At 38.5% G+C, this 25127-nt stretch overlaps 5 protein-coding genes across 6 annotated transcripts; all 5 read right to left on the bottom strand.

Annotated features, from left to right (window-relative positions):
- Window positions 1-7: 7 nt before the first annotated feature.
- Window positions 8-1045, bottom strand: LOC114730943 (heavy metal-associated isoprenylated plant protein 36-like; the record flags this gene model as incomplete). The annotated part of the gene is made up of 3 exons (XM_028918056.1): window positions 749-1045; window positions 572-647; window positions 8-447 (listed from the first exon to the last, which is right to left on the bottom strand). Coding segments are annotated over exons 1-3 (573 nt in total), but the record flags the coding sequence as incomplete, so codon positions are not given.
- A 4039-nt stretch (window positions 1046-5084) lies between these two features.
- LOC114730939 (glutathione S-transferase F13-like) lies at window positions 5085-6343 on the bottom strand. The gene is made up of 3 exons (XM_028918052.1): window positions 6197-6343; window positions 6026-6074; window positions 5085-5922 (listed from the first exon to the last, which is right to left on the bottom strand). The coding sequence occupies exons 1-3, from the start codon at window positions 6341-6343 to the stop codon at window positions 5465-5467; spliced, it is 654 nt and encodes a 217-aa protein (XP_028773885.1). The 3' UTR covers window positions 5085-5464.
- A 1403-nt stretch (window positions 6344-7746) lies between these two features.
- LOC114730940 (autophagy-related protein 18a-like) lies at window positions 7747-12392 on the bottom strand. Of its 2 annotated transcripts, XM_028918054.1 has the most exons (5): window positions 12220-12392; window positions 11236-12092; window positions 10384-10597; window positions 8561-8687; window positions 7747-8221 (listed from the first exon to the last, which is right to left on the bottom strand). In XM_028918054.1, exons 2-5 carry the CDS (start codon window positions 12079-12081, stop codon window positions 8131-8133), a joined length of 1278 nt encoding a protein of 425 aa, XP_028773887.1. In that variant the 5' UTR covers window positions 12082-12092; window positions 12220-12392; the 3' UTR covers window positions 7747-8130. The 2 variants fall into 2 exon arrangements, with proteins under 2 accessions (XP_028773887.1, XP_028773886.1); XM_028918053.1 differs by lacking the exon at window positions 12220-12392 and having other exon boundaries at window positions 11236-12198.
- Window positions 12393-13232: 840 nt separating this feature from the next.
- Window positions 13233-17851, bottom strand: LOC114730945 (uncharacterized). Its single transcript, XM_028918057.1, has 14 exons — window positions 17774-17851; window positions 17632-17662; window positions 17485-17552; window positions 17194-17233; window positions 16452-16498; window positions 16256-16381; window positions 15917-16115; window positions 14960-15267; window positions 14731-14868; window positions 14507-14640; window positions 14304-14401; window positions 14092-14183; window positions 13726-13853; window positions 13233-13529 (listed from the first exon to the last, which is right to left on the bottom strand). The coding sequence occupies exons 1-14, from the start codon at window positions 17795-17797 to the stop codon at window positions 13457-13459; spliced, it is 1506 nt and encodes a 501-aa protein (XP_028773890.1). The 5' UTR covers window positions 17798-17851; the 3' UTR covers window positions 13233-13456.
- A 4384-nt stretch (window positions 17852-22235) lies between these two features.
- On the bottom strand, window positions 22236-23519 carry LOC114730946 (uncharacterized). The gene has a single exon (XM_028918058.1). It carries the CDS (start codon window positions 23517-23519, stop codon window positions 22236-22238), a length of 1284 nt encoding a protein of 427 aa, XP_028773891.1.
- Between the last annotated feature and the right edge of the window lie 1608 nt (window positions 23520-25127).

A 25127-nucleotide genomic window follows, 5' to 3' on the forward strand; every position in this document is an offset into this window, starting at 1 on the left:
TTGGATTCATGGAAGCCATGGCCGGGACAGGTGAAGCACTGAGCGGTAATGCTTCAGTTTTTGTGCTTTCCTGACCAGCTCCTTCATTGTCAGTATTATTGGGAGAAACAGGACCATTCTTCCCTTTGTTCTTCTTCTTATTCTTCTTCTTATTTTGGCCGCCAGCGTCCTCAGCTTTATCATTGTTGTCACTCCCTGGACCTTTCTGGTCATCTTCCTTAACAGAGGGTGGTTCAATATTTTTCTGGTCTGATGGCTCTTTCTCTTTCTCTTTACCACCACCTTTGGATTTTGCAGACTTGTTTTCTTTCTTGTCGACCTTTTCTTGAGGCAAAAGCTCGGCCAGCTTGCCTGATCTTAAGAGCTTCTTTACGAGAGTCTCACCCTCCACGTTCCCTGTCACTCTCACCTTGTGCTGCTGAGAATCAATTTCCGTCGTATAAACCCCTGTAATTAAACAAATGTGACACGCACACACACACACACGTGTGTGTGTATCCACATTAATTGAGTTGTGAAGGAAACACAGAGACATTATATAGAATGAAGAGATATGCAGATAGATAAGTACCATCGATCCCCTGAAGAACTTTCTTGACCTTCTTCTTGCATCCTTCGCAGTGGATTAAGACTTTCAATACCCACGTCTGCATAAAGAAGCAAGAATAAGTTATCAACCAGCTATTAGAGAGAGATATTCATATGAATGTTATAAAGGTTTGAGAGTAAGATGTGTGTGTGAGAGTACCTTATACTTCAACGTTTCTGCAGGAGGGTGAGCATCTTCAACTGGTTTGGCTGCCATATTGGGCGTTAGGTTGGTAGAACAGGAATGGGAAGTAGCGGATCAGAGGAAAATTTGAGCGTGTGTTGGTTGATGGCAAGGAAGATGAAGTGAAGGGGGAGACTTATAAGTAAAAGAGAAGCATTTGACTATTGAAGCATTTGACGTGGATACCACGTCATCATACGATCCTAGTATCTTACTAACAGACCAAAACAACCATCGTGCTTATGATGACACCACTGGAAGATTATTAGGGAGCTTCTTCAAATGTTTGATTGGCATTCCAACTCATATGCGACCCATGTGGGGTAAGAAACACCCTAAACGAGGGCTGCTTCCTGTTGTATTTTTTCAACCACAGACCATTCTGATTATTTTCCTGTTCTAAATTCCTAATTCCCACCAGAAAAAAAAAAACGACTTTCTTTTCTTTTCTTTCTTCCTTTCTTTTTTTTTTTTTTCCCAGATAACTGCTCACTTTTCGATTTTTAGTGAAAGACAGAGGTGGGGTCAAGAAAGTCCTTTGCATAAACTTTTGTGGCATGTGGTGCAGCTTAATCTGTCAGATCAGACGGTTTTAAGAGCATCATCACTTTTGGTGCCACTCAATTTTGCCTCTGGTACATCGGTCCTCCCTGCCCTGGGGACCCCTGACCACCACCCGTGGACTGACCAGAAGCTTCATCTAATTAATCTGAATTTAAGATTACAATTCACCTAAACAAAGATCAAGAATATAACAATGGTAATTAGCCAAGAAGGATCAGATATAATTGATGATGCAATGTATTTGTCAAATACATGACACCCATTAATCAGTGAAGGAGGAGGTGTGATACTCTATAACCGGAGGCAGTGGTGTATTCAAAAAGCCAATGATCAAAACTGTACCTATTGTTCATATGATGAGCAGAATTTAGCTTTACCGTGGTACTTGGCTGGTGAGTTAGGGTTGTTTGTATTGCAGAAGCATCTTAAGTGCCACTACTCAGTACTAATAAAAGCAGCTTTATACTGTCCAGAATTTTCAAATCTTATTGATGGCTCTTCCTAATGGCCTTGAAGACTCCCCCCCCCCCCTCCCAAGTCCCATTTTACCATCTTAACAGGTCCCTAACTGTTTAGTTTCAACTCAACGCAGAAACTCACGTAGTTTTTCCTAGTCCCCACCTAACTCCAGTGAAACTCATTCATTCCACACAAGTCTTCACAAAAGTGGTCACTGGTTGGTTCGTGCAACAATTGGCTTTAGTTATGTATATTTGGTTTGCATAAAATAATTACAATATTTAATGAAACAGATGTGCACATGGTACCAATCTAACATTTTATGCTTATCCGAGTATCATCAAACGGCACAAAGAGTTTAATTTTTTCAGCTTCTATAAGCTTGAATGGTAAGGTGTGTAGGTCCCAGAGTTGCATGTCTTTCTCATATAAAGGAAAATCAGGTCATGCTAGAGTCTCTTTTCCAAGGAAAGCCTAGAGTAAAGAATGAACAATTTAATCTGCTATCTAGATTCATGGCGAAATGATAAAGCAGTTCAATTTTAAAATACTTCCCACTGCAGACGAAACCATGATCCGAAGCAAACTGTTAGTGGTTGGTTTATGCATGCCAGTTGTATATCGCTTTATAGAAAGAGGAGTGGAAGTTGAGATGCATGAAACGATAGACTAAAAGTGAAGATAACATTGAAACGTCACTAAAAGCGAAACTATCGATTGCTGGAGATGGAGTTTGATCCAAAATGCAGCCTTTTGGCAAATGGCATGTAAGTATGTAGTATCCAACATCAGCAAAAAGAATCGATGTGAATTTAGTATGGGACTATAACTGACACTCGTTGATTTCCCATTAATCGTTTCGACAACCTTAAATTAAGTAGGAAAGGGACTAGTGACAGCAATTACAGTTGTATTATTGGTTTCTATGTCTGATATTCTTTCCCATGGCAATAAAGCTAAAGATAATGGCTATCGCTATCAAAATCATTAAGTAGGCAAAAAGTCTGCCCTAGGATGATATGCGTGATGGCTAAACACAACCTTAATGCTTGACTTATTAGACCACAAAGCACCAGACTTTCAACAAGATCTGGAATTATGGATCAAATATCTGATAAAATATGCATTATAGAAATCACAACATAATAAAGCTGTCATGACATAAGCCTTCCATAATTTTCACCCCACTAGGCTAAGTGAGTTCTATCAGAGTCTGATGTCTGAGCAACCAGAGAGCAGCAAATTTTCAAGCACGTAAAGATTGAAAACGATACTTATTTTTACAGTACCTATATACAAAAATGACAAATGAATATGTGAAACAAGAAATTTTTGTCATATGTGGTAATGAATTGATCAAGAAGGCAAATGACAGATATGCATTATTACAGATAAACCTCCAAACTCTGTTTCAGTTTACAGCAGTACTGTAGCTCATGTTAGCCGAGTAATAATGGCATAACTACCCTACCAACAAATCTGAAATTGAGTATTAATACTGGCTTAGTTGTAAGATCGGATCAGTACGAATGGAATCTGATATGTTAATTTGCAGGTACACTTGGTAGATACATAATCTCAGAAAGAACATTTATTGATATTGGTTACAGTTCAATCTGGGAAGTGAAAAGGGAAAAAGTAAGCACAGGTTTGAAGATTAACTGTAATGTGGGGTTGGTCCTTAATGAATTTAAAGAACTTAGACCAAGCTGGTATGGCTGCAATACATGTATTGTGGAAGAAACTCTCTCCAGTGGTATGGTCCGTGTAATTGGACGGAACTAAAAAGGATAGACGAGCCTCGCCTGTGAAACAAAATCTGACAGTGTCTCTCTGTTTCTAGTTGCATTACGATCGTTCTGTGTTATCCTTCCTTGCTCTGCCCTCTGCATTTCAAAAGGCTTGTTGCTTCCTAATTCTTACCACTACGTGACAAAAGTTAACAGTGATGTAATTATTTGGTGCTTGAATGATTGATTTCGTAAAAGACGAAACTTTAGTCTTCAAAAACTAATAAATGCTTCATACTTTTTGTCACGGATTAATCCGACTCATCTTATAAACTAGTTATTGCTTTTTGGTGACTACATTTTTCATGGTTAATATTTTAAGAAAAAAGATAATCAACCTTAGTTCGTTCTCGTTTATTCAAAATGATAATATATCATACTTTCTAGTTTCTTCGGTCCTGCATTTTGGGAAGCTATAATAATATTGCATAATAACTAGCTCCTACTCGCCTGTGCAACATACAGGCAATAGTCCATTACAAGGTACTACCTCCGATCTTTAATATAAGATTCTGGTGATTTTTATTTTGTTCTAATTATAAGACTTCGATCCACTTTGTTTTTCATATTTATGTTTTTTTTTAAGATAGTCCTTCTAATAATGATAGTTTTAGCTAATATACTTGATTAGTAAGGATATTTTAGGAAAGATAAGACCTATTTATTACAAATAATTATTTAATTTATTTCTTTAGTGTTCTCGAATTAATCAACTAGCTCTTATAATTAGGATCAGAGGTAGTATAATCCAATGAAAGCTAAACATGGTAGCAGATATATCTTGACCAACCACAACTAATATCTAGGTTTCTAAATATCTTTTATAAACAACATTTGTTGTAGTTCTCTCTGACCAACTATCTTTATCATCATCAACAACATTCAGTCCATACTTTTTACTCAGGATAATGCAACACGCAGTTGTTCATGTATGAAATCAGGCTTAAATAAATATAGTTTGACATAATGAGCCAGTAATGCATTCCTGTACAATTGCGTGAGCTAAATTATAACTTGACATAATATGTGATAAATAATTAAGCTAATAAATATGAGTAAATATCGAAATATATTCATCCCTTCCATGACTTGGCTTCTATTACTAATTTGATAATGGTCAGACTAACAAGAAATATTGTGTTTCTTAACATGCTACTACCCCTGGTTTTTAATAAAAGAATTGATTTGACATTTTTATTCTAAATTTAAGATCCTAATATATTTTTTTCTCTCATATTTTTTTTTAAAGTAATTCTTATAGTAACTGTACATATTAAGTGTTTCATCAAATAATAGTTCTAGCTAATACATATGATTAGTAAAAATATTTTAAGAAAGATAACACCTATTTATTATTAACAACTAACTTAATTAATTTTCTTAATATACTCAAATTAATTAATTCACTTTATTCGTTTATCTAATCAATTTCCTACCGTAGTCGTAGATATATTCATTGACGAACGAAAAAAAAAAAATCCAACTGCGAAATACGGATCTCAAAACTTTCTCCTCAAGTTTAATTTATCACGTGGTGGAACACTCAAGACGCAGTTTGGGCCAGACTTCTAACGAATCGGGCGACGAAGAATTACGAAGTGGGCTGGGCCTAAGAACTCGAAAAAGGAGAGATTTCAAACTTCATATATAATATTGGGATTTCTACATTTGCTCATTAAATCACACCATCATAGACCCACCCGAAGCACCACAAAAGTTGAAGCAGAACATGTAAAATGAGCGATTCAAAGCTCATTTTTTTGGGGCAAAATAATTTCTGACAAGTTTTAAAACAAGAAGGAAATCTGTCTTAAAGTTGAATCTAGTAGTAATAACTAACAACGGAAGCCCTTTCAAGTAAATTCAGTTCATCATGGTCTCACTTCTGACCAAAAGTCAAACCATCCACAAGTTTCTGGAAAGAAGGCCTGGAAGAGATGTCCTCCCACCAGGCCTTCACATGTGGGCGATCATTAATCATGTAAGCACAGGGCGTCTTCATGAAATAGTGAGTGCTGGTCATTTGGTTTAGATCTGCGAGGCTGAAAAAATCCCCAGCAAGGTACTTGGTTTTGCTCAGCCTCTCCTCGTACACGTCAAGAACATTCTTCAACTTCTCCACGCTGGCGTCGATCACAGATTGGTTGGGTTCTTTGTCTTGAAAAGGAGACACTAGATATTCGAATATGATTGGTGAGATTGCTGGGTCGTAGGTTTGGGACTCTACCTCCGCCCACATCCTAACCAACGCTGCTTCTTTTGGGTCACTCTTCCTTATCAGATCAGGTCCTGTTTCTTTGTATTTCTCAGCCAGGTACGCTGTTATAGCTCTGGATTCTGCGTGTTGTACATAGAGCCATTATGCCAAAGACATTATAGTTACTTGATATCATCAATCTGAAGCCATGCAGGCAGAAAAAGAAGGGAAGAAGAAACATACCAAAGAGAGTGAGGTCGTCGTCTTCAAGAGCTGGGATCAGACCGAAGGGCTGCCAGAAATTAAATAAAATGAGTATTCGAGTAAGGATATGCTAATATAATTAATAATAGATGACAAGTGATTGTGCATAGGGAGTGGTTGTTATACACACACACACACATATATACGTACATTCTTGGAGAGAAAAGGAGGGAGCTTGTGTTCTCCGGCGAAGACATCGACGGGAACAAGCTCAAACTCGACGTCTTTCTCATGGAGGCACACCATGACTCGGCTGGTATTAGTGGACATTGCCAGGCCGTGGAGCTTGATCCCCATTTTTTTTTTTTCCGCGGGGAAAAGAAGAAACAGAGATCAGTGAGAGAGATGATATATTAGTATACTAGGGCTGAAGTGGGAGGGAAAGATAGAGGAAGGGGCTTTTTATAAAGGGTAAACCAATATTGGTTGTGTTACTGTTTTGAGTGGCTTTCGCGTTTGGGTTAACCAAAACTTGCAATTTTTACTCTGCTGCCTATGCTACGGAAGACCTAGAATTTGTCGTTTACGCATGAGATACCAAAATTGTATTTTAGCCCCTTGCCTGAAATCAAGGCATGTCAGTCTGGAAAAAAATTTGACACTATACTGTCAGAAGTGGGGCCATTCCAAATTTGTTTGGGAGAATTACAATTCCAATTATTTTTTAAAATCTGATTATAATTTTCCCAATTTGTTTTCATTTACCCCTGCATTGCTAGCTCTTTTTAGTTTTTTTTTAAACTTTTTTCTGCCATTGCCTTTTTAATCTTTAATTTGAAGTGCGTCAAATTATTTTCTTTTTAGTCTTACTCATCCCATGAATGTTTTAAATTTTCAATTTTATTATCCTAACCTGATTGCTCTTGCTTAATTTCTAACGGTCTTAAATAGAAGTCACAAAGATATCGGAGAAATTAATAAACGTAGCAATCTTATTCGTTTCAACAGTCAGCATAGTTAAAGTGGTCTGGTTATTGAATGACTAAATTATACATTAATTAATTAATTAATTAATTAATCAACACTAATCTGTTATTGAGTTTTCCCAGACTGGGGAGGGAAATTAATGTGCGGTTTAGCCAGTGTTTGTGGTGTATGAGATAACAAGGGTGCTGCAGAAGGGATGGCCTGGCTGTTAGTCAGATGTGCACACGTTAGAAAATGGGCAACTTGTTATAACCCCAGCAGAAGCTGAAGCTGATCAGATTATATGATATCATAATCCTGCACTAAAAACGTAACAGTGGTATTCTTTAATTATATCATTGGAAAAATAAATGATGGTTTTGAAGTTGAAGCTGATCGTATACATATGATATCACAGAATACCTAAAGAAACTAGATAACAAATAAATAATGATGCGATCCAGTCAAACACAGTTTTCAGAGCATAATTTAGAAATCAAATCACACGGCAGCATTATCAAGAGATTCCCCTCTTCACCTTTCAGAGAACAATTCAGCATTTTCCCCCCTTTTGGGGTATGGGATGACAACTAACGAGTAGTAATAAACACTGAACTAAAATTAAACACCCATGACTGATTCAGTTTGACCGCTTGATTTGGACCTTGACATAACCAAGACTTCAGCCACAGGAATATTAAGCAATAATAACGTGATCATCAATAGCCTGCTGCATTTCAATGATTTACATTTTCCACCTCCTAAAAAAGTGGTTCCTAAACTCAAAAAGACCATTGCCTTATCTTATCCACAGTATTGAATATCTACAGAATTAAATAACCAATCAAGCTGTAATTACAACGGAACAGGCCAGCCCTAATTTATACGCCAATCCTAAATGCGACTTCAAGTATTATATTGTAGCTATTTACATTTGTCGCAGAACTAACCCTAACTTTATAGGCTGAAATTTGAAAAATTAATATCCTCCAGGGTCCAGGCTGTCTCTGGTTTTATAAAGTCACGATATTTACAATGGAAGCTACAAGATCGAGGATTCAACCCTAACTTATAGGTATCCTTTGTTTAAATCTCCATGTACTTAAATGCGGCATCCAATAACATAATCAAGCAGAATTAACATTGAATTATCTTCCAGGCTTTTATCTCATCTAGTATCAGGAGGCTGTCTCTGGCTTTAAGAAGTTCTGATATTCCAGTTTATTCATCTCACCACCATGCACTGGGTCAAACTGACACCGGTAGAAGCTGCATAGAACCATTAACAGTACATAATTAACATCGATACAACATAAATTATGATATCTCAAGACTCAACGATTTCAAATATGGAGTAACCTAGGAAAACACTTCTGGATAAAAGAAGGAAATTTCTTTGGACGTGCTTAAGGTTCAGTGTAAATTAAAAGGAGAAAAATGATAACCATCTTCCAAATACATGTTACCAAAGTTCGAAACTCCAATTCACGAATGTAGAGTACATACTACATAACAACTTTAACCACAAAACCCATAGTATTTAAGATACTAGCAAGCTGGCCAACAGTCTACATAACATTCCATTCAAACATTTTTCTCAAACCATACCTCCCATCCATGCCAAGAATTATGACTGTATTCTTTTGCTGACCAAATGCGACAGTGTAACGAGTGCCCTCGCGTAAGCGAAACTGAGCAAGTGACCACTCCGAATTAAAATACTTGGGTAACACTCCTGAAAGGAGCAGATTAACAGAGTTTGTCAAGGAAAAAAGTAACAAACAATCATTTTCTTCACAACCACTCCAAATAACGTACATCAAGCGGTACAAGCGGATAGCACAATAATGGGAACCGTAATTCTCCCAGTGGTATTCAAACAACGCTCTGTCTGGAACAAACAAATGACCATTGACAAATAAAAGATATTTTTTTATTAAAAAAAAAGCGCCCAGGGTCTATATATGGCAGTCAAACTCAAAACGCAAAATAGCATGAAGTCACATGCAAAATGGTCATACATTCAATAAAATTAGCAAATCATGACAACTTAGCAACAATCCTAACAATAAATATTTAAATGGAACTTTGTTGTTGACGTCTCCACCCTCAACTGTAAACCAGGATCGAGTGCACATGCACAGGCTAAGGAAAAGACACAAGGCATTAGATTGAGGTTAGATAAGTTCTATCTGGAAAGCAACAGTAGATAATTTGTCACTTCATTCGATTTGAAATCTTCTGTTGCCAATATTGTAACCAGTCACCTTATTGATCATTCAAAAGTGACTGAAGAACACACCCTTGGGGTATATTTGGACCTTCATTGGAGACATCCAGAAATGCCTTCAGAGTGAGCATCCATTTTTAAGAATAATAATGGATTTTAATTGAAGGTATATAACATCAGAACTGCTTTCGCACACAAATCAGGGTCCCAAAAACCACTATTATTCAAGCACCAAAAGGTTGCTACCCCAATGTAATATCTCTGTCAACTATACAACTACAATGTCTTAGTAGCTATCCTCGTGCATTTTCATAAAGCTCGAGATGAGTCATATCGTTCATAGTTTGTAGACAGCTCAGCTTCCTATAACTACTATGATATATTGATGATTATTTCATTATTTGACAACAAAATGTTATTGCATCAAACAATACCCAGACAAAAACAATTTACTCACAGATTCACATAACAAAATAACATAAATCCGATTATTTCAAAAATCAATTCTTGAAAAGATGCTTCTCTATAAAATCTAAAATTTCACAGAATCTTCAACACAGCTCAATGACGATCAAAATTCTCAAATGGTGAATCAGGTGTCCTTTTTTTCTTTGAGTAATTTTTTAATTGGGAACCATATTGAACTCTTATATTTGCAAGTAGCCTGAGTATAGAAGAAGAAGAGACAAGCCTCGTATCTAAAATTCAGAATCTGGATGACTTCGCTTGCTTGCATGGCAAAAACGAATCAGTTTCAATCACACAGCAATCCAAATTGTAACTAGTAACATGAGAGCAACAACATTAATTCACAGGAACGACAAAGATTTTCTGCTTTCTTAGAATATATATGGATATATACAGGGTCAAATCAGGTTATGAAGGACCTGACACTGCTCAACTCACATGACTCTGACTATTCAGGTGTCCATCCATGATTCAACCACCGATTTGTATTGTGGCATCAACAAACTGAGTTATGTTATGCATTCCAAAATGTGTATCAGGCAATTTCCGTAACTATGTTATCCACGCAATTTATCAGTCCCCAAACATTCCAACGACACCACAGGCGCAGCAAACAGAAGTAATAGGTATAGTCATAATTTAACAAAATCGAACAATGCGCCTCAGTTATTAATAAAGTTACATGTCTATATACAATCACAGTAGACAAAAATAAATTGATGAGATATTTTACCTTTAAATTTAACTAATGCACGGGGTGAGCTAGATGGTGTGCTGGCAGCATGAGAATCAGTCGTCATCTGTGGATTTTCTTGCTGAGGAGAACTAGAGTTAGCCTTAAGGCTGAAAACATGGACAGTACCCTTATCACTCGAGACTGCCAGCCACTGAGCAGTAGAAGAGAACGCCAAACTATAGACCTCGGCCACATTTGCACCCCTTCTCACCTGATGTTAATATCCAATAAATTTGTTCAGTACTCAGTACCAAAACGGTTGAAATGCTTATAGTAAAGTTGTATAACAACATGACATGGAAAAACCATTGATTCTATGATTAAATCTATGAGAATAATCTACGATTAAAAAAATTTCCAAATTTCAAAAGACAATGTTCAACAAATCAAAACTAGATTAAAGGGTAAAGGTCTGAGCATAAGGAAAAGAGTTGAAGGCTATAGTTTGGCGTTATAAATGCCATAAAAATGAAGGAAACCCAATAAATTCCAGATTAGACCTAGACTGCGCAAAAGATATACTATGTTGATTCAGTGGCTTCTTTTTTCGGGCCATGCTGATTCAGCTTGGTCTAATATAAACCGGATCAATCCAACCCAAACCAAAAATCAAAATGACCCAATCAATTTTCACATCACATCCTAAAGTCCGATTAAGACCTATAGTGTTTTATTATTATCGGTTTAAATCAGTTTAATTTGTTTTTGCTTGACTGGTTTGCGTCCTTTTAGGACACCCCTAATTGTCACCGTCTCAATTAACGGGTTTGACCTCCAACACTTTACCCGAATATAAACGCTTGCCCCTAAAAAAAAAATTATATTGAAAAAAAAGAAGAAGGAACGTACTTCTTGAAGCAGCGTGCCACTGGCTGTATCAAAAATTCGAAGCAAAGTACCCTTAGTGCTGGCGGTGGCGAGTAACTGGCCATCAAGTGTAAGAGCGAAACAAGCTATTCTTGAGTCATGAGCCAGAATGAATTTGGTTTTCTTCTGTGCATAATGCTCAACTCGTACCTGACCCTTATGCAAACCAGGACACGCCAATACCATAGAATCAGGCAATTGCGAAACTTCGCAGAGCCCCTTTGGGTTGGCGACGGTCTCAATTTGATGAAGTAACTTAAAGTCAGCGAAACTGTACACAAAAATCTTCTGCTCCACAACTACAATTATTCGGTCTCGTCGGAGCCGGACACCACGAACCGCTGATCGGAACGAAAGCTCACCAATGCACCTGCCTTGATGATCATCCCAGATCATCACCTTGCTGGGGGGGTACTGAGGATAGGTGCCACCTCCAACCAGTGCCAGCATATTATAGCGAAAGAGCATTTCCACATGACCGATCCCCCCAGTACTGTCATCGCCTCCATCAAACTCTCTGCGGAAGAGCTCCCGGAATGGATCGCAATTGTAGATACGAAATCCGTTGTCAGTGGCGGCGGCAAAGCAAGCTTGGTCTTGGTTGAAAGAGAGTTGAAGGAGAGTAGGGGTCGTCGGAGCATGAAACTGAGGTGAACTATTAGGGGGACTTGGCTGAGAGGAGACTTGGTGAGGCAGGGTTGATTGGCGATGTCTTATGGAATCCAAGTCGAGGTTTTGTGACTGGTCTTCGTGAAATTCGGGGTTGAGATCAGAATTAGGGTTAGGGCTTGTCCATGGAGGTGAAGAGCTGGCAGAGACGGTAGCCATGTTTGATCCGGCTAAGGAATCAAAGATCAAGACGATGAATAAGCGAAATAATCAGCGTCGTTTGGTCTTTTCATTAGGCGTAATCCATGACAAACAAAAATATGAAGGCAATCAATGAGGGCCCGATATTGTACGTACCGTTTATTTTATACAACGCAGCAGGTGATCACCGAAAGACGAAGGTTGACGGGAATACTCGCCTCTGTACCGAGCCCATTTTGTACAATTACAACTACGGCATAGGACCCAAAATAATTGGATTTCTATACAAGCTTCAAGAAAAGTCCAAAGTTGGGACCGACCCAGATGTTATCTGTTTTTAATTCTTTAATAATAGGGATAATTAATCCATAACTCCTTATAGTTTCAATCATTTTTGAATCAGGTCCCTGTAGTTTTTTTATTTTTTATCGAGTTCTTATATTTTCACTTATTTTTAATTAGGTCATTGCATTTATTTTTCTTTTTATCAAGTCCTTATAAGTTTACGTTATTTTTAATTAAGTCCCTAAATTTTTTATTCTTTATTTTATAAATTCTAATAGTAGTATTCTATAAACATAAAATAGTATATATTATTTAATATTAGTTTATAAACAATAATATTCTAAAAATAATGAATTATTATAATAAATTTATTTTTTCAGCAAAAAAAATTAATTGTTCTAAATTTTTTTTCTTGAATTAATTATATTACTTTTTTTTATTATAGAATTATTAATATTTTGTGTTTCAGTATTAATCTATTTAATTAAGTTTATATTTAATTAATAAATAAAAATTAAAATTACATGCACTTGATTAAAAATCTAGTGAAATTATAAGGACTTAATTAAAAAAAATAAATGTAAAGACTTAATTAAAAATAGGTGAAAGTATAAAGACCTGATAAAAAGAAAAAAAACTATAAGGATCTGATTCAAAATTAATTGAAACTATAAGGACTTACGGATTAATTATCCCTTAATAATAACAACAACAACAACATAACATAGGTTTGAACCAGAAATTTTAGTTATAAAACAAATTTTAATCAATTTTCAAATCCCACGAAGTAAACATATCCTCTTTCTTTTTCTTTTTTTTTTGGCCAAAACGAAGTAAACATATCCTTAATCATATAAAAACCTTAAAATAGGAATTGCTGGCACAACTGCAAATCTAAATCTATTTGCCAAATCATTCTTTCGGACGATGAATACCCCACAGAATATTAACAAAGACCAAAACAAAAAAATGAGAACAAAAATAGTGTGAAATGGCTGTTAGTTGTATTAATTAATTAATATGGACCAAAACACGTTAGCTCTCAAACGACGAGCTCATTGCAGAAAATACTGAACGAGGTGCTGAATTTGTTGATATCTTGAGGGAATCAATCAGGGCACGGAATCTCAGAGAAATATGTGCACAGTATGACATCATCATTTCCCACTTGAACTTCTTTCCTGTCCCAGAAACAGAAGAGGAGAGTCAATTAAGAGAGACTTCATGAGGACTTAAGGCCTGCTTTGTCGTTCAAAAAAAATGATCAAGCGACACAAAAGCAAATCCCATAGCCCCAGTGCAGAAAAATATGTATATTGACTAAGATATATAAAAATCCAACTGAATTTGATTCCTTAGAATCTTCCAAAAAATTACCATGGCGGGTGAATACGGATCATGTTTCCAACTTCGAGGTCAACATCACTAACTCTTGGATTAAAGATGATGGTCCTTTCCTGGCCGCCACACACCATTCTTTTAGAGTCATCGAGCAACAAAAATTCCTGTAAGAGCAACCCATGCGACTTCAATCAATTTTCAAGCAAAAAGAGCGCATATGTAAAAACGGAGGTGTGGTCGTTAATCCAAAACAAAGTGACCATCTTATACAGCGCTAGTTAAATACAAAATTAACTCGAATAAATGCCAAAAGCATATTGCAGAAGGCCATCACGGACCTCCGAGTAGTGCAATATAACTTTGAGGGTAATATTCAAGTTCTGACGACATTTAATACTTGACCTCTGTGTATTTGCAAAATGAGCAACAGCATACAATCAGCTTTCCATCCAAGTATCTTGAAATGATTTTTACATCAACACCACCAAGCCCACCTGGAGAGATATGAGAGAGCCATAAGCCACGCTGGTAAGTGGTTTTTTTCCCGTTTGTCTAAAGTGCTATTTTGGTTCAACTGCAGTGAAAAAGATACAAAGTAATAGCAAAAGTTTTACTACGCGGGTTAGCTCCAGCTTGTGACTCTTCTAGAAAGTTAACATCCCTTTCTTTTTCTTTCTGCATGACCCGCAGCAAGTTTCCAAATATTCCAGATCTGCACAAATAGGCAGAACAACAGTAAACTCAATCCAAGAATAATTTAAAATCATTTTTTTTGAAATTTCAAGCAATTTCAAGGAAGTTACTAATTGTTAGATACCCAGATGATTTGAGTGCTGCAACATAAGTCCCTTCATCAGTCACAGACGAAGCCCCTAGAGCTTGCTGAAATCGATCAGCCATGGTCTGCAATTTCTTTTCCGGGGAAGCAATCTTCATATTTTGATCACTTACCTAGAGCCAAAAAAAAAAGGTAGATAGAGTTCCAATGTCCAACAAGATATTGATCAACGCAACAGAATCATAAGATTCATGAGGAAATACCTCATTATCACTTGATGATCCACTATCCACAGGCTCAGGGGAATCTTCACCATTACTGCTGTCTTGCAAGAGGGATCTACTCCTAGTTGAAAAATGCTTTGCTTTCTTTCCTCTTGTTTTACGATAATGTGACAAATACTGGAACCATAGAGGAAAAAAGGGCCAGTGCAAGAATAAGTAAATAGATAGGTCAACAAATAACGGAAAACTTTCTAGAAGTTTCACTCACAGAACAAGCCTTATCTTGAAGGTTGTCAACAAGATCAGCCATTGAGTGCAGATTCAATCCACGTGCAACATATTCTTCTTCTTCAGCAGGCTTAGTCTCTAAATTATTTCCCACTTCATCATCATCTTCAAGATAACTCTCAATTGAACATGCAGAAATCCCAGGACTAACAGGTTCTATTGTTTGAGGTAACCCATGAATCTCGAATGGCATACTCCTATCACAATTGGAGATCAAAGTACCAGAGAGTTCATGCTTATGTGACAATGATTGTCGTGAAAATTTTGGCCTGGCTTTGCTCCAGATTCCTGCAATAGTCGTCAAGTTTGATATGACACTGAACATTTAAAGAATCGATAAAGTGTCAACTATCATTCTTACGGGGCACAGTTGAGGCCACATTATTTAACTCCACGAAAACTTAATGCTTGAGGGCACAACAACCATGACACCTTATTCTGACATCCATACTAAAGAAGAATTCCCTACAGATGTTGAAATTTTGAGAATATCTAATGATGGTGTCTAACCTGCATCCGATGAGTGCCAAATGCGCCGTTTTCTTTCCTAATAACTATCAAGTAGGCATAAACAAGAAATTCAAATACATGTAGACAATGTGTTACAGCATCCTTATCCACATATGCGCAACCCCAAGGCCAGTATTTATAAATACTACTTCTCTCACAGGGTGTTACTGCAATAACATATAAATAAGTGCTGCAGAAATTAAGATATTTATTTAGACCTTCCACAGTTATAACAAGGAATCACACAAAAGAAACATTCACCGTGGAAACCGAGGCTTCAAATCATTTCAGGAAAAACAAAATGTAAGAACAAGTTATGAATGGCGCTGCATAGCGTACTATCAGAGTATGGTGAATGGTGTTTAATGAGGGCACTACAAGTAAATTTAAGTTCTAAGCAAAAAAAATTTTGACAAATGGAAGGTACCATCACTGCATCTATTTGCTTTCGAGGAAGCATCATCGGATCCAGAACAAGGCACACTTTCTTTGAGATGTAGTAATGGTTCATATTCTTCATTGACATGCCCAGCTTGCTCACTCCTGATAGAACAAGCACCGTCCTTGTAAAGCTCTCTACCTTTGGTCCTAAAGCCAGTAACAATTCTCTGAAGGATAGTCTTTCCCTTGAGAGGAGACATAAAAGATGACACAGTTTCGCAAGAATCACATAATGTGAAGACAGAGATTTCCTATCTATGATCACATAAACAAACATACTTTAAAATTACCAGTAAGATTATTCCTTGAGTGATAAAACTACTACCTCATCTTCAGAAATTACTTCTTCGTCACTTGAGTTGGCAACTATCTCTCCTGAAAGGTGACTGAATTCAACCTCCATGAAGTCAGGCAATTCAACCTCATCTTCGTGCAAGACACCTGTTGGTTTCTGATCATAGAATGTTAGTTGAGTGTAACAATCGATTAGAAAGGTAATAGGAAACTCTAAGTATGCATACCTCAAACGACTTGCTCCCATTCCCATCCAAGCTTCGTTTACTGGCACCTGTCTAGTACTAAGAGTTAATAATGTTATTCCAAATTCATAAAGAACTTTGAGAGGTAAAGCTTGACATGAAACAGTATGAAGGACTGTATGTAAGCACACGCTTCAATCGACAATATAAATTCCCAGCCACAATAAGTGTATGTAGACCAAATAATCAAGGATGATAGAGGAAAGAAATATGGCCATAAAAGCTTTTTAAAAGTCAGAAAGTATTTATTAACAAGAACAACCAACCATATCACAAGGGAATATCTGTTTGACTTAATTGGTACAAATAAATAGATAAGACTAAAAAAGTGAAAGAATAAAATTGTATTATCTTCTATGTTATTTGAATTCCCCTTTAAGCATGAATGTGTCTTGGTTATTTTCGTGAAAATTTATGGTAATTCATTTTCTTTCAAGCATGCTTGCATATACTGGTTTTGTAATATATTCATGACATGCATAGACGGTTGGACTTGGGAGCTTATGATATTGATATATGTGACAAATTATGACTACATGGTCCGCCTCCACTTAGCGCAAAGTGGTTGGCCTTTTTAGGACCTTGTTCCTTAATACTTACAGGCCAGGTTTGTAGAGGGGGGTAAGGTTTGTAGAGGGGGAACGTGGGACAGTGACACCTCAAAAAAAAACAAGAACAACCAACGAAAGAAATCAGAGGGAAGGATATTTAAGAATTCAGATACCTCTCAGAAAATCCAGCCGCACTGGAAGAGGCAATTCTTCCTATAAAAAAAATGAAAGGGCTATTAGAAGATTACTAATGATGATGGTTAGATCAAACATATGGCAAAATAAAAATAACAATCTTTCAAAAAAAAAAAAAAGAAAGCAAAACCGCCTAATCAGATAGAATAGTGCAATTCAGCTTAAAAAAAAAAAGATAGAATAATGCAATTAAACATGAATAATTGGGTTGGCCCAAAAAGATTTTTAAAAAAACCATGAATAATTGGGTAGACACGTGCATAATGAACCTGGTTATTGGCAGAAGGATCCAAAGAAACGGCAGGCTCCAGGAAACCGTCGTTTGAATCTTCCTCCTCTTCCAAATTAAACAAGAAACAGGTGATTAGCCACAACGTTTGTTGTATAAAAGGAGAACCTTCTTTGAAAGGAATTACCGGAAATGCTTTGATCTGAATCTGGAAGTTCCTGCAAAATTACATGTTCATTGCGGTTGAGCATCATCTTAGAATTTCCAATCATTCATTACATGGCAAGGAAGACAGAAAAAGTAGAAGGAATGCATGTGAGGAAGTTTACGCTAATTGGATTTTGCCTCCGCATTATGGATGCACACTACCGCCGCCAATAGTTGAGGAAGGAAAGACGCTATCGATGCAATTTTTTCTTTTAGAGTGAGAGTGAAGAGCTGAAAAAAGACAACTCGAGCAGGGACCAGTGGCGTTACCCAGGAGCGAGCCTGGTAGAGCGAACTCGGCGGGAAGCGAAGTGAAAGAGGAGGCCGCAGTGACGAACCATTGTGGCGTTGTTTGGTTTACTGGGCTTTGGCGTAAAGATAAATAGAGCGTCAGTGGAGGCCCATTAACTGCCTGTTTGGATGGCGTTTTGTGCAAATCACGGTTTAGCCTTCCAAACCATGGTTTGCTATGTCATCCAAACAGAACCTAAGGCCCATTAATTTGATCATCAGGATAGGATCCAGCTGGCTACAGGCCTGCTTTTCTTTTGCCAGCTGGCTTCAAATCAGGGCTTGTACCAAAATTAATTTAAGCATGAGGCACACCACTTGGATCCAGCTGGTTATAGTCCTACCTTTTTTCGGCCAAGCTGCTACAGTAATGGGTTTTGAGGGGAAATGCGAATATAGCGTCCACGGAGGCCCATTTGTTTAATAGTGAGGCGTACCACTTGGATCCAGCTGGCTACAGTCCATTACTGTAGCTGGCTCGCCAGCTGGATCCACATGTAGTGATGTTTAAGACATCTTATAATTTTATGATAGGTTAAAATATTCACATAGTCCTTTAACTTTATATAAGGTTTTATTTTAGTCTCTTAACTTTAAAAAATATACTTTTAATCCTTTAACCTCAAAATTTTTATTCTTAAATAATGATTTTTTATAACAATAATGATTGTTTTGAATATTAAACTTAACATGTTAATGTTTAGTACTCCCTCCGTTTCTTATTATAAGAGACGAATAACCGAATTACGTTGATCAAAAAAGCAGTTAAAATTAGTTAAGAACAATCAATGTGTAAAAAGTATAATTTTTTTCCCAAAAATACCCTCATTAATAAGGAGAGAGAACAATTAAATTATTAAAAGAAAGAGAAGTGAGAGGGAGAGAGAGTGTGAATTGGAAACAAAATAAATATGGGTAAAATAGAAAATCAACACAAAAAGGTAGAGACAACTTTTAAGTGTCTCTTATATATAGGAACATGCCATAAGCATCAAATGTCTCTTATAATAAGAAACGGAGGGAGTAATGTTTTATCAATATTCAAAAGCTTAATATCATCATTTTTTGTTAACAGTTATGGAGTAAGATGACTAAAAGTTTATTTTTTAAAGTTAAAGGATCAAAATAAAACCTTATATGAAATTAAAAGATTAAAGATGTACTTTAGCTTTTATAATAAGGATACAATACAATAAAAATTTAATCACAGGTTTTTAAATTAACAAAATGAAAATAAAAATTTGGTTCCAGCTTTGGGCTGTCTCAGACCTAATAGTAAGAATTGAGGACAACGATGAGCTTTGGATCTGCTTTAATTTCTGTGGTGTTCTTTGTCTCTTTTCTATTATCGTTTTTTTTTATTTTTTTTTTTTACTAACTTGTTTTACTTTTTTATTTCACTCATGTTAGGCTGACTCTTTTTTTCATTTCATTTGGGCTTTGCTCATATAATCTTTTTATTTGGTTTTGAATAAATTTCGCATTTTATTTAAAAAATATAAATTAACTTGTCCTGTTAAAATTTAATATAGATTTTTTTGGAACTACAATTGGAAAAGGAAGAAATGAAGAGAACTAACTCTGAAGTCTAAATCCTCACCCGCCATTCTTCTGATATTCTCCAAGCCTCGCTGTTTGGAACCACCATGCATTGAATTTACATTCGACTCGCTCGCGTCAAGACTCAAAATTTCATCAACAATTCATTTTGTTCAAAGGTTAACCCTTAACATGTGATCAACTGCTAGGCAATAGGAAGAGATCAGTATTTTTTACTATTTAATCGAGGATTTTTCTTTTGAGGCTTACAATACACAAGGTTTTGGTTTATTCTAACAAGTACGGTTTTTGATATTCAGAATCGTGTTTTATTCTTTATGAAAATAAAACTACTTACTATCTCAACTAACATCTTCTTAGTAGAAGAGATCAGTATTTTTTTTTTTTTTTGAGTGAAAGGGAATGCATTAAACAAGTATGTACAGGGAGTTACAGAGCCACCATCTAAATCGCTGGGTCAACAGTTCTAAGGAGATCCCTAGCGTTCATGGTGTGCGTAACAATAGTACAAACAGAAGAAATAATATTTTTGACGGTGAGAGGGTCATTAAGAAAAATACACTTGTTCCTATTATTCCAAAGCTTCCAACAAAGTGTTCCAAAAAAGAGTCTCCAGTGAGTGTCCATACAGTGAGGGCTGAGATTCCAAAGTATCCAGTCTTTAAGAGGTTTACTAAAGAACAGGGGCACTCTTTGGGGAGGGAGCACTTTTAGCCAACTATGGTAGGCAACAGGGCAATGGCGGAGAATGTGGTTGAGATCCTCCAACTCTGCATGGCAAAGATCGCACCTGCCTGAAGTTGCCATGCCTCTCCGTACTCGTTCAGCATTTGACAGGAGTCTATCTTTTAGTGCCAACCAAAGGAAGGTCTTGGTTCGTTGAATTCCTGGCCATTTCCACACTCTCGTCCAGTAAGATGCTTCATTAGCCCATGTGAGGACTCTGTCATCATAGTAGGCGGATGCTACCGTGAAAGCACCATTACTCGTTAGTCTCCATCTACAAGCATCAGGTTGTCGTGGTGAATGGGGTGGGCTTGTGGCAGCAATCTGGAGGTTGATGCCTGAAGGTAAGTGGTCCTGAAAAAGGCTCCAATTCCAATGGCCCAAGCTGTCAACATAGTCGCATAAGGGCTTGCTCCATTCCTGTTCACCTATATCAGAGAAAGCCAAGAGTTTTAGAGGCCCAATATCATTGACCCAGTTGTCCTCCCAAAATCTTATGGACTTCCCATCTCCAATTTCCCATAGCATATTGACGTTAGTGTTCGGCCAGACTTTGGCAATACAGCGCCATAAGTGGGAGGCATTCTTCGGCTTGAATGTGTAATTGCAATTTCCTCCCCAATTATACTTAGCCCTTAGCACTCGTACCCAAAATTGGTTCGGCTGACTGACAAGCTTAAAAGCTAGCTTTGATAAAAAAGCATGGTTTTGTCCTTGGAGGTCTTTGAGTCCGCCACCTCCATGTTTGAGTGGTTGGCAAATCTCTTTCCAACTAATTAGGCTTGGTTTCCTTGAGTCGCTGGTCGATCCCCAAATAAAGTTACGGATTAGTCTCTCAATAGTGTGGCAACGGTGCGAGGGAAGGAGCGCTGTTTGCATGGTGTAGTAAGGGATGGAACTCAGCACACTTTTTGCAAGGGTAATCTGACCTGCAAGTGAGAGGGTTTTTGCTTTCCAATGGCTTAGCCGTTGCTGGACCTTTTCAACAATGCATCCATAAGTGTCCTTGGTGACTCTGGAATGTAAGAGAGGTACTCCTAAGTATTTCCCAAGGTTTTCTGTTTTCTGGAATTGCAGGAAATCACATATACGATCCTGGTCTCTTCGGTTTACATTCTTGGAGAAATGAATCCTGGTTTTACTTAAGCTCACTGCTTGTCCTGAGGCAGCACAAAACTCATCAAGTGTCTGCTTGATTTTTTCGATTTGGGTAGAGGAGGTGCCGCTGAATAGGATGAGGTCATCAGCAAAGAAGAGGTGAGATAGAGGGGGCCCTCTCCTGCCTAGTTTAATTGTTTCCCATGATTTCTCTTCCACCGCTTTGGTGATAGCCTGAGATAGTCTTTCCATGCACAAGACGAATAGGTAGGGGGAGAGTGGGTCTCCCTGTCTAATACCTCTGGATATATTAAATTCTTGGGACGGTTTGCCATTCCAGAGTACTCTCAAAGTAGGAGTAGTTATGCAGTTCATGATAATTGAGACAATTCTGGCAGGAAAACCAGCATCCTTAAGAGTGTCAGCGATAAAAGTCCAGCTAAGCTTATCAAAGGCTTTCTCCAGCTCAACTTTGATTGCAAGCCAACCGCTCTTCCCTTGCTTCTTTCTCATTGAATGAATGACTTCTTGTGCAATAATAATGTTGTCGGTGATATTTCTTCCCTGTATGAAACTTGACTGAGCAGGCAGGATAAGGTCAGGCATAAGAGGCTTTAGTCTATTAGCAATGATTTTGGTGACTAGCTTGTAGGCTACCGAGCAAAGGCTTATGGGACGAAAGTCCTTCACGGAAACAGGGTGATCAGTTTTGGGAATGAGAGAGATTAGGGTGCTATTTAGATTGGTGTCAAAAGGTGAGCCGTTAAAGAGGGAGGTGATCATTTGGAAGAGGGAAGGACTAACCGTGGACCATTGACTTTGATAAAAGAGGGCGTGTAAGCCATCAGGACCAAGGGCCTTCAAAGGTTTCATACCAAACAAGGCTTGTCTAATCTCTTCTAAGGTAACTTAAGCATTTAATATATCCCAGGAAGAGTTAGAGAGGGGAGGAAACATACCTCGATGACGGAATACCGCTGGTTCAGTCTCAGGAGCCGTATAGAGATTAACATAGAATTCCTTCACCATTTTTGCAAGTGACTCCTCATCATAGGTCCAATTGCCATCACCATCTTTAAGTGCGGTGATTCGATTTCGTGACCTCCGAATCTTTGCTTTTCTGTGGTAATATGCAGTATTGCGGTCGCCCAAGTTGATACAATCTGATCTGGATTTTTGAATCCAAAGTAATTCTTCTTGGAGGCAAATGGACTCATATTCCTGGCATAAGTCTCGGTTGAGCTTCTGCAATTGATGAGAAAGAGGACTCTCTTCGAGTTTCTTCTGGACACCTGAGATACGAGCAGCTAGGATTCTTTTTTTGGTGCCAATGGCTCCAAACTCTTCTCTGTTCCACCTGGCTGCTACCCTGGAGAAGGCTTCGATGTTCTGGTGTAATGACCTATCCGTGGACCAATTATTACGGACTAGTTGCGAGAATTGAGGGTGGGTAAGCCAGGGAGCAAGGAATCGAAATTGTTGGGTTTGTTTAGGAGCAATAGTATTGAGGCCCGAGGACAATTTCAGGGGTCTGTGATCGGATTGGATTTTAGGGAGGTGATAAACTAAGGTGTTGGAGTAAGAATCAAACCAATGGTGGTTAACAAGGACTCTATCAAGTCGAGCAAATGAGAGGCCCCTTCTCCAAGTGAACCGAGGGCCAGAAAAACCCAAATCCAAGAGCGTGCAATCATTAACAAATTGCAGAAAATGGGGGCAGCCTTCTCGCCTCCGCCCCGTACTTGTTCTCCTCTCGGAAGAATAAAGGACAGAGTTGAAATCCCCCGCAATCGCCCATGGTTCGAAGATTGAGCGTGCAAGGTTAGAGAGCTCACTCCATAGTTGTATCCGTACAGAATTCATAGGGCTGGCATAGACTGCAGTAAAGAGGAATGAGCGACTTGTATGAGGGAGGTGTACCCGAGTATGAATAAATTGCCAGTGACTTAGGAGGATGTCAACTTGAATTTGATCAGTCCAGAGGACCCAAATACCACCAGAGAATCCGGAGGCTTCGACTCGGTGAGAATTTGGGAGACCAATTCTTTTTATTGCTCTAGAAGCAACTTCCCCAGAGATTCGCGGTTCAACTAAGACCAGCAGATAAGGCTTATGCTCTTTAATGAAGGATTTAAGCACCGAGTAGAAACTACTCTTTGCTGCACCTTGACAATTCCAAATTAGAGCTGACATTAGAAACAACGTCGGTGATTAGTGCTCCATCTCGGAGCGACTGCATTCCTCATCTTCATCTAGTGTGTCATCTGAGAGATCCGAATCATGCTCAGGATATTGGCTGTCCAGAGCTTTAGTAATAGTCTTGAGAGCTTTATCGGCCAAAACAGGTGGGGTTTCTTTTAATTTGGGTCTATGGGACCCAATTTGAAGTCCCGTATGGAGTTTGACTCCGCTGGATGGGGATGGGCGGTCAGGGGGTTTTGGGCTTAGGTTTTCTTTATTGTTATCTGAAGGTTGGGGTGGTTTGGTAATGGGCTGGGATTGGGCTCGGGGTGTGGGGCTACTAGGTGCTTTGGGGGTTGACTTGGGGTGCGGCAGGATGACGGTAGAGTGTCTAGTATTTTCTGATGTGGTTGTCGAGGGGGAATCTATATAGGCTTTGCTGGCAAAGATGGAGTCATTAGATGGCCCGGGATTGGTCTTTTTCTGGGGTTTTGTCTGTTGAAGCGGCTTTTTATTTGCCTCTTTCATAGGTTTCATGGTTTTGGACGGGTGGGATGGCTCTTTTGGCGGTATTGAGTCAGAAGGTAGAGTGGCTGAGTTGGTATTCTTCCTGTCTTGGCTCTGGGTTTCTGGGTGGTTTTCGGGAAGTGCTTTATAGGTTCTGAGCAGGTCAAATCTTGATCCTATGGTAGCTTGTTTTAGGGTACTTGGTTCAGACGACTTTTTCATATCTCTGAAGAAACGTCTCCTTGAGGAAGGTGCAATCATCCACGCGCCATAGGGGTTGGTATCATTCACATCATTGGGGTTAGTGCTTGTGCTCGCTGGGATGACGGGTTGATCGGCGGCAGGCTGTGAAGGGTTTGTCGCCGCTGTCTCTGGGTTCTTCAAGGGACATGCTTCAACTAGATGCCCATACCGTCCGCAATGGTAACAGATCATCGGGAGGCCTTCATATTCAATAAGTAGTGCTTTCCCGTCAACGAGGATCTTAGAAGTAAGGGGATTGGAGAGGTCTAGGATGATAGCCATTCGTGCGAACTTCCCGCGTTCCCCAGAGGCGGTGTTGTAATCAATGCGAATCACCCTGCCTAGGACTTTGCCAATAGCTCTGATGATGTTCTTCTTGTAGTACTTTGTGGGAAGCCCAGGAATGCGTATCCAGGCAACTACTTGGGAGACCGAATGCTGCACCGGTGAGAAATCAGGTGTCCATGGATGAACTGTTAGGTAGTGGCTGGTAATGACCCATGGCCCTTCTGTGAGCACAGTTTGGAAGTCAGCGTCATTGGTAAACGTTGCGATAAAACAGCCTCCTTCTAAATCTGTGAGTTTGAAGAGGCGAGGGAAGTTTCTGAGGCGCGTAAGGTGGTCCCGTAATTTTTGGTAACCAATGGGTCGACCAAGAAGCTTGAGAACCACCGAGAACTTCATACTCTCCTCAAGGGCCTGGTGTATTCTTGGGGAGAAGGTGATAGCTGGAAAGATGCCTTCCCTGCTAACCAGAACATCCCCGTCGGTAAGCTGCAGATCTTCCTCCTCTCTTTGGGACCTAGCGTTGTTAAGGAGTGTATCTTGGAACGACGCCGGGACTCTTTGCTGTGTGGCGGTGTTCGTCTC

Source organism: Neltuma alba, unplaced genomic scaffold (assembly GCF_004799145.2).
Source record: "Neltuma alba isolate B1F8T4 unplaced genomic scaffold, ASM479914v2 tig00012787_pilon, whole genome shotgun sequence".
Taxonomy (NCBI): Eukaryota; Viridiplantae; Streptophyta; class Magnoliopsida; order Fabales; family Fabaceae; genus Neltuma; species Neltuma alba.

What these genes read in the sequence shown, in the direction of transcription:
- LOC114730939 (XM_028918052.1), bottom strand. Translation starts at nt 6,343, where the DNA reads ATGGGGATCAAGCTCCACGGCCTGGCAATGTCCACTAATACCAGCCGA. An exon ending in CTCCTTTTCTCTCCAAGAAT is followed by an intron (nt 6,075 to 6,196) that starts GTACGTATATAT and finishes AATTTCTGGCAG; the next exon opens with CCCTTCGGTCTGATCCCAGC. An exon ending in CGACGACCTCACTCTCTTTG is followed by an intron (nt 5,923 to 6,025) that starts GTATGTTTCTTC and finishes TACAACACGCAG; the next exon opens with AATCCAGAGCTATAACAGCG.
- LOC114730940 (XM_028918054.1), bottom strand. Translation starts at nt 12,081, where the DNA reads ATGGCTACCGTCTCTGCCAGCTCTTCACCTCCATGGACAAGCCCTAAC. An exon ending in GTGGCACGCTGCTTCAAGAA is followed by an intron (nt 10,598 to 11,235) that starts GTACGTTCCTTC and finishes TATTAACATCAG; the next exon opens with GTGAGAAGGGGTGCAAATGT. An exon ending in TGCATTAGTTAAATTTAAAG is followed by an intron (nt 8,688 to 10,383) that starts GTAAAATATCTC and finishes TGCTCCTTTCAG; the next exon opens with GAGTGTTACCCAAGTATTTT.
- LOC114730945 (XM_028918057.1), bottom strand. Translation starts at nt 17,797, where the DNA reads ATGCGGAGGCAAAATCCAATTAGC. An exon ending in GCAGCACTCAAATCATCTGG is followed by an intron (nt 14,402 to 14,506) that starts GTATCTAACAAT and finishes CTATTTGTGCAG; the next exon opens with ATCTGGAATATTTGGAAACT. An exon ending in ATCCGTATTCACCCGCCATG is followed by an intron (nt 13,530 to 13,725) that starts GTAATTTTTTGG and finishes TTTCTGGGACAG; the next exon opens with GAAAGAAGTTCAAGTGGGAA.
- LOC114730946 (XM_028918058.1), bottom strand. Translation starts at nt 23,519, where the DNA reads ATGTCAGCTCTAATTTGGAATTGTCAAGGTGCAGCAAAGAGTAGTTTC.